General features: G+C 36.6%; 1 protein-coding gene across 1 annotated transcript; it reads left to right on the plus strand.

Annotated features, from left to right (window-relative positions):
• Positions 1-1,750: 1,750 nt before the first annotated feature.
• Positions 1,751-3,981, plus strand: LOC113077998 (uncharacterized; the record flags this gene model as incomplete). Its single annotated transcript, XM_026250267.1, has 4 exons — positions 1,751-2,351; positions 2,980-3,163; positions 3,376-3,595; positions 3,708-3,981. Coding segments are annotated over exons 1-4 (951 nt in total), but the record flags the coding sequence as incomplete, so codon positions are not given.
• Positions 3,982-8,339: the final 4,358 nt, after the last annotated feature.

The raw sequence follows: 8,339 nt of genomic DNA on the forward strand, positions 1-8,339 counted from the left end.
GTGTGCCTCGAGCTATGTTTCACGTACATGTACAAAAATTGGTACACACATGTAACTCACCAATATCTACAAAAAAGTCTCTTGGTACGAAATCCGAATCCCAACAGGAAGTCAGTTATTTTGAATTTTCCCTGCAAAATTGGTGTTGTTTTTGCCATTTTCAGGGGTTGTGCAAAGGCCTGTGCAATGTTAACTTGTGGATATCTTGAGTTTTTGTTAAAGGGCATGTCCATGGCGTCATGACAAATTTTGATGTCTCGCCACAGCAAGAGAAGTTGTTGTAACTTAGGCATAATTTGTTCGATCTTCCCCAAACTTCACATGTTCGATAAGAGTCCTGCCCTGAACACATCTGAAGGCCAATAGTCCATTATAATGAGAGCACCACCTGCTGGCAACACGAAGATTGGCACAAATATGGAGTAAACTTTGATATATATTCCACCTATATTTATGAGTTTAAATGCATGTTTCTCACCGTTCACCTATTTACTAAAGCCACTCGCTGCCGGTGAGCCCGTGTGTGAGGGCCCGTTCATCGCTGCTTGCAGCTTTAATTAGGGTCCGAGCACCGGTGGTGCGAGGACCCTCTTGGAATTGCTCCATTTATTATTATTAGGGCCCGAGCACTGATGGTGTGAGGACCCTCTTGTTTCTGTGTCGTTTATTATTATTATTATTATTTTTCTGAAACTTTCTCGAAAAGTCATGAAACTTGGCACACACGTCAGAACTGGAAAAATATTAGGTATGCAATGGTTTGCTAAGGTGGGTGTGGCAAAATGGCTCGACAGCGCCACCTATAAATTTTCAACGAAGTGCATCTTGAGCTACGTTTCACATACTTGTATGAAAATCGGTACACACATGTAACACACCAATATCTACAAAAAAGTCTCTTGGTACGAAATCCAAATCCCAACAGGAATTTTTGCCATTTCCGGGGGTTGTACTTTAACGAACTCCTTCTAGAGATTTAGTCAGATCAACACCAAAGTTTGTCAGTGTAATCTAAAGGCCTTTGCGATGTTAAATTGCGAAGATCTAGAGTTTTCGTTTGAGGGCGTGTCTGTGACGGCCTGGCGAATTTCGATGTTTCGCCATGAAAAATGAAGTTGCTATAACTTAGACATAAAATGTCCAATCTGCACCAAACTACACATGTTTGATAAGACTCCTGACCTGAACAGATCAACATTCCCAAATTTAGTTATTGTCATAGCGCCTCCTGATGGCAACAGGAAGTGAATGCTTTACGCTGCAATTAACTACTCCTAGAAATCTAATAAAATCAAAATTGTGTTATGGTCAGTTTAATCTAAAGGACTTTGCGATAGTGAATTGTGATTATCTTGAGTTTTCGATAAAGGGTGTGTCCTTGGCGACGTGACAAAATTTGATGTCTCGCCATGGGAATATAATTTGTAACTCAGGCATAAAATGTATGATCTTCCCCAAACTTCACATGTTTGATAAGAGTTCTGGCCTGAACACAACTGAAGGCCAATATTCCATTGGGTGTGGCGAAATGGCTCCATAGCGCCACCTATACATTTTCAACGGAGTGCACCTCGAGCACCTCGATGTTTCACGTAGAATTTACAAAAATCGGTACACACATGTAACACACCAATACCTACAAAAAAGTCTCTTGGTACGAAATCCGAATCCCAACAGGAAGTCGGTTATTTAGAATTTTCTCTGCAAAATTGCCGTTTTTTTTTTTTTGCCATTTTCAGGGGTTGTACTTTAAAGGGGTGATAAAACACGATTTCACTTTTCTAACTTTAGCTAGTGTGTAATTTTCCTGTTTGAGCATAAACAACATCTGCAAAGTTACAACGTTCAAAGTTTTAAGCAAAGGGAGATATTTGCTTTTAAAGAAATCCATTTCTAAGGACTACAGCAAACGGCCGGTAGGGACTACACGACATTCCTTCAGGGTTGCTGACGTCACTAAGCCCAATATTTACATAAACCCCTCCTCCGAGAATAATAGATTAGGTGGGGGGCGAGGCCATTTTATATTGCTGTGGAGATTGAGAAGAGTTGTTGTATGCTGGAGTATTTTTGCCGCGATGCCGACGAAACGCTGTTATTTTCATCCGGATTGCAGGTCCACTTTGTTCAGCCTTCCTAGGGACGGAGAAGTTAGGGATCAATGGTTAAAATTTATTTTTAACTCGGTCCCTCAAAATTATTACCCAAATCTCGCTCTCTGTGCTGCACATTTTACGGAGGAAAGCTTCCACAATCTTCGCGAGTTCAATGCAGGATTCGCCCAACGGCTTGTCCTGAAAGATGGAGCAGTTCCAACTTTAAAAACAGAAGCTGTTTACGGGCCACAAGCTGTAAGTATGACTTATTTTTCGTCGATGTGTTTTACTGTATTGGTTTGTATTGCTATTGGCTGTATTGCTAATTGTGCGTTGTATCGAGGAAGTGAACAAATAACAACGCTGTTTGGCTCTGCAAACCAGTTAGTTAAATGCTTATTCATACTTAATGCGACAAACACCTTAACGTTACGAACTTTTTTTCTTAATCTCAACAACGAACTTGGAATTAGTGTATATTATTCTTTGATTAGAACGTTTATGTATTGTTTATCTACATGTTTGTTTATCTGCAGGCATGCTAAACATGGTTCTGTGTTTGATTTGGCTACTATAGTAAAGCCAATGTTTTTGGTTAATAGTTATAGCGACTGATATTTGGTTATAAGCGTTCTAAAAATACAAAAGTAACGATTCCATTCAGTACCGATTACTATAGATCTTCACTCTTTAATCAAAAAAATCCCTTTGAGGACTAATACAATTTGTCAGAACAATTATATGAAAATCTTGCTTATGAAGCTTATTTTTTGTGGTCCAATGATTATTATCCAGTAATTTTTTCTTACTATTTTTACATGTCAAATGTATGTTTTAAGCTGTAATTTGATCATTGATTACATATTGTCATTATTTCTTACAGACAACATCTCAGCAGGGTGCGAGTTCCCAAGAGCTCCCCACTACATCTACACTTCATGAAGTTGGATGTCAGTCAGACCCTATAGAGACTGAAACTGTAGCCACAGAGATAAAGCCGAAGATGCGATCAGTGGGCACACAACTTTCAATGGGTACATTGAGCAGTTTCCACTTAAGGAGCAAAGGTATGAAATACAGACATTAAATGTGTTTGTGTTACTTTATCATATGCAGTTCTAGTACATATTGTCTTTTTTTTATTATAATTGTCATACCGGCTACTGAAACGTATGTGTATTAGAAAGTGGCTTATGTTTATCACTGTAAAAAAAATTGTAATAGCATGACCGATGGTTATGAGTAATTGTATTTTTATTTTTATTTTTTGTACTTGTAGGCATTCAGGCAACATATTATGGTCATGATGTGGGCACCCAAACAACTGACATGTTTCCTGATGTGCAGCTGTCTTCAACACCAGTAAGGGGCTCAGTCTTCAGGCCCAGTAAGAGACCTCGTCTGGTGTTAGATGAGGAAGAAGAATCAGAATTAAATGTCGAACCCACTGATTCCACATATAACCCAGATTCTGTTGTCACTGAAGAATCAGAATTGGCGTAAGATATAAATACATATTTACGCACTTTTTTACTAATACATTTGTGTTTAAAAATATATATAAAACATGAAAGCAACTTCCTAATATTTATTCTTTTTATATTGCCTTAGGATAGATCCACAGCCCGACCACAGCGATAACAAATACATTGTTTTTGAAAGCTGTCTTCGAGAGCTGTTTGTGTCCTGTCCAATTTGTAAGACAAAGTGTGTTGTCCAGAGCAGACGAAGGGGGACTTTTGTTGCATTCACCCAGCTTTGTGAAAAGTGTAACTACTACAGACAGTGGCAGAGCCAGCCCATTGTTGGGAGTACCCCACTTGGAAACCTGCTATTGTCTGCTGCAACTTATTTTACCGGTGGATCTTTTAAACAACTAGAGAAGGTATTACAATTTACAATAAAATTCACAAAAAAATACTGTGTTGTTTCAGTATGTATGTACTGTATGATTTCTATGTTAATAGATTTTCAAAGCCACACACAAACACACACACACAGTGACAGAGGGACAGAGTGACTGTCATCCATATAATGTTGTATAGTCATGAAACTATGCATATTTCCTCAGAATGACTTGTCTTCTATGTGTGCATTTTTTTGAAGTGTTTAGAAGCTGCACTTTTTTTTACTGGTTCCTTTTTTACTATTATTTCAAAAAATCACCACGACAAAACCATTCAAGCTATCCAAAATTCATTCACACCTGTTCTGTAAGATTAATTCTTTAAACAGTGGTAAAAGAGGATGTGGTGCTGAACCTTCAAGAGTCACTTAAAACGTATCTGTCCATAAAGCCTATTAAGAATTATTCTTAATATACAGTTCACAATACTTCAGCTTGTTATTCTAATTAAGTGAGGGTCATTTTATCAGTAAAATTCCTAAAATACATATTATTTTATTTGAAAGATTTCTATAAATTATTTAAATCATACTCGTTTCTCCAATAATTATTTAAAAGTAATCCTATAGCTCCCTCTGGTGGCCATTATAGGTACTAAGAATTGCAAGCTTGATTTATAAGTTATGATAGTTTTAATTTTATGCTGGCTCTTGAAAATGATAAAGCTATGAAACTTACTGTGCTTCCTTCAAATGAGGACTTCTACTTATATAAAAAATTATGAAGAGTTAGAATGAAAAATTTTAAAGATATAGTAAAATAACTATTGTATTTTTTATGTTACTTTAATAAATCTCTATGGCAACACCATTTAAGCTATCCTAAACCCATTCACAATTTAACATCTCAGTATATTGGCATCATGTTGAAAAAGGAGTATGGAGTAGTATGAGGAGGAGTATGAATTCATTTACAGGCTGATTTTATCATAAATCCACAATAAAATTTCTGAGTTCTGTATCAATCTGTGTTGTTGTTGTTTGTTTATTTTTATCTTTTATTTTTCATAGGAAGATAACTGACCCTTTACTCTCCTTTTTAATAAATGTGCTTATAAACCAAGGACAAGCTATTTATAGCTGTATTTATAAACTGCTTACTACTGTCTATTAATATTGGGACAAGGCTTTATAAAGCATGAACTGACTATTTACTAATGAGTGCAGTTATTATAAAGTGTTATCAATGCATTTGCTAATGTTAACAAATTAGACATTATTTTACAATGTTATCAAATCCTTAAATGACTCATAAGCATTTGTGAAAGTTCTGCTTGCATTACAGCTTAGTATTGATCTGTGAGCTGAACAGATTTACTGTTACATCTATGAGATTATGTAAATTCAAATAAATATAATGTCACAGGATGTCATAGGTCAGTATCAAATGAGTTTGAAATTATTATTTGCAGCACAAATAAGGTTTTTGTAGGATTTTTAAAAATCCCTAAAACTGTCAGAAAAAGGTTAAGGCCTAAGCTATTTCTATGTGAGTGGCTAAATTTATTTTTGTTTTTATAATTGTAATACACAAACTATGAAATTATACAAAATGTATAAAAAGGTAAATAAATAAATACGCACACATTAACAAAGCAGCCAAGAATGAGTTTCCTTTTTTATATAGATTAAAATTGAAGACAGAAGCAAGTGGTAAATGTGGTCACTTTAATATTCATATCCAGTAGATCCAGTTTATGTTCACGTGGCTGTTTTCGTTTATAGTCGCCAAGCTATTATGTATTTTGAAATAATCTTGTCCGTGATGTGTTCGTTCTTACGACGAAAGCCAGAATCCTGCAGCTCGAGAGATATATGTTATTCTGCAAGTCGCGCTTTCAAATAGTCTTGCACACTTAAACAGGTCACAAACACCTGCATTTAGCTCTTGTTGTGTTACAGTGGGTTTATTGTGTGCATTTGTGGTAATATTTTATTTAAAAAAGCTCTTAAACAAGAATAAATTCGTTTGTTTTGAGCTCGACACTGTACGCGCTGATCGGAGCGGTGATTTCAGATAGGCAGCCACAAATATTTCATTTTCACACAAACAGTTCAAAAACATCTGAATTTAGCTCTTGGTGTGTTCTAATTGGTTGATTGTGTGATATCGCTGTAATAATTTATTTTTAAAAGCTTTAAAACAGGAATAAATTCGTTATTCTGAGCTCTTTACTCCAGACGCTCGTGATCACAGCGGTGATTCATCTCTCCTATTTCTCACATATCTCTGGCCAGAAATAATTTATCCATGAGCCCTGAACCGGTAATAATTAGATATGTTGGTTTAGCTTGTCAGTGTGAATTAAATCTAAGTATTTGTTTGTATTTTTAACCGATTTAAAAGTGAAAGTAAAAGTCCGGGAATTGAACCTGTAGGGGCGCTATTTCTCTCAGACAATGGAAGTCTGAAGCACACATACTCAAACAGAGGGACAGAGTGAGATGAGATGTCTGACAGTTTTTTAATTTTCTGTTATCCATACAGTGTTGTAAAGTCGTGAAACTATGCATATTTCCTCAGAATGACTTTTTCATCTGTATGAAAAAATTCTTTGATGTGTTTGGAAGCTGCAATTTAAAAATACAATAATGATTCCCTTTGTAAGGTCATTTAAAAAAATCACCACGGCAAAACCATTCAAGCTATCCAAAATCCATTCACAATTTAAGTTCCTATCAGAAATACTGATGTGTGTTCAGAGTTTTGTGAAATTCTAAGTATGTTATTTGCCTCAAAATCACCTGAGAAGTATTCCAGTTTGACATGTTGCCACAGCAACAATTTTTTAGATATCAATATCCCCCTTGCAGATTTATATCAGCTGTGTTTTAACATTATTCTGATGAAGTTTGAAGCAAATCGAGTAATAATAAGATGCTGAATTCAAATCATTTTGAAAATGACACACTTCCTTCTGCCAGTTGGTGGCGCTATAACTTTGACTCCTAATAGTCACATATATGCGATCGACATCATACACCGAATAATCTGATGAAGTTTGATTAAAATCAGGAAATGTATGTGGATGGTATTAGACATTTCCTGTTTCTCATTTCTCGCCATAATTTCAACGCCTCGCCACGAGCAAACCGTTTGAGATATCAAAAATCCCCTGGCAATTTTTCATCCCCAGTGTCTTGAGATTATGTTGACCGAGTTTGGCGGCAATCGAGAAAAAAACCTATGACAAGTATTTCAAATTCCAGAGCATGCGCTTTTTACATAACTCTAAATAGCTGACTTCCTGTTGGGTGGAGCCTATGACATGCAATACGAAAGTTGTTCGGCACGATGAGATCTATATGTGTACTGAGTTTCATATGAATATGTGCAAGTATGTGTGAGCTATACATCAACATTTCTGACTGTGTTCCAGGGGGCGCCGTAGAGCCCCTGTGCCACGCCCGGGTCCCAGCCTCTGCAGGCTCCTAAAGGCCACAGATTCCAAAGTGTGCGCAAATTTTCAAGAGTTTTTGAGTATGTTAAGGACCCCAAAAGCCCCCACAACTTTGACGAAAAATTTGAATACTAAACCCTAAATAGCCAACTTCCTGTTGGGCGGAGCCTATGATATGCAATACAAAAGTTGTTTGGATTGATGAGATTTATATGTGTACCGAGTTTCATACGTCTACGAGCAAGAATGTATGATATATGGCCCTCCATATTCCAGGGGGCGCTGTAGAGCCCCTGTGCCACGCCCGTGTATCAGTCTCTGCCCGGCCCTAATGGCCGCAGGTTCCAATCTGTGTGCCAATTTTCAAGACTTTTTAAGCACGTTAAGGGCCCCAAAAGCCCCCGAGACGTTGGAAAAAAAAATAATAATAATAATAATAATAATAATAATAATAATAATAAATAATCCTAAGGAAAACAATAGGCCTCTCGCCCTTTGGGCTTGAGCCCTAATAATAAATATAGCTGCAAGCAGCGATGTCGGGCTCAAGCCATCAGTGCAACGCCACCCCGGTGGCATCGGGAAAACTGTGCCCAGCGGGCATAAGCATTTACAGTAACCCTCTGACAATCAAGTTTTAAGGAATGCGGCAGTTAAAGGGTTAATCCGACCAATCTAGACTTTGAAATCACATACACAGAACAATTTATATAACTTTAGTAAAACATTATTTTTATATTTAAAAAAAATGTATAAGGTGTGCATTATAGCTGACACCTATATGAACACATTACAATTGTTTTGTGACTGCAAGTCTTTCTTCTCAAATGCTATTGAGCTTCAAATTTGCATTTGAGCCCATGTGAAAAAGTAGCAAATTTACATATGACTTACAGTTTGTTGTAATAAATATCAAACATTCAAATTAATTGTGCAT

Source organism: Carassius auratus, unplaced genomic scaffold (assembly GCF_003368295.1).
Source record: "Carassius auratus strain Wakin unplaced genomic scaffold, ASM336829v1 scaf_tig00023751, whole genome shotgun sequence".
NCBI classification, from domain to species: Eukaryota; Metazoa; Chordata; class Actinopteri; order Cypriniformes; family Cyprinidae; genus Carassius; species Carassius auratus.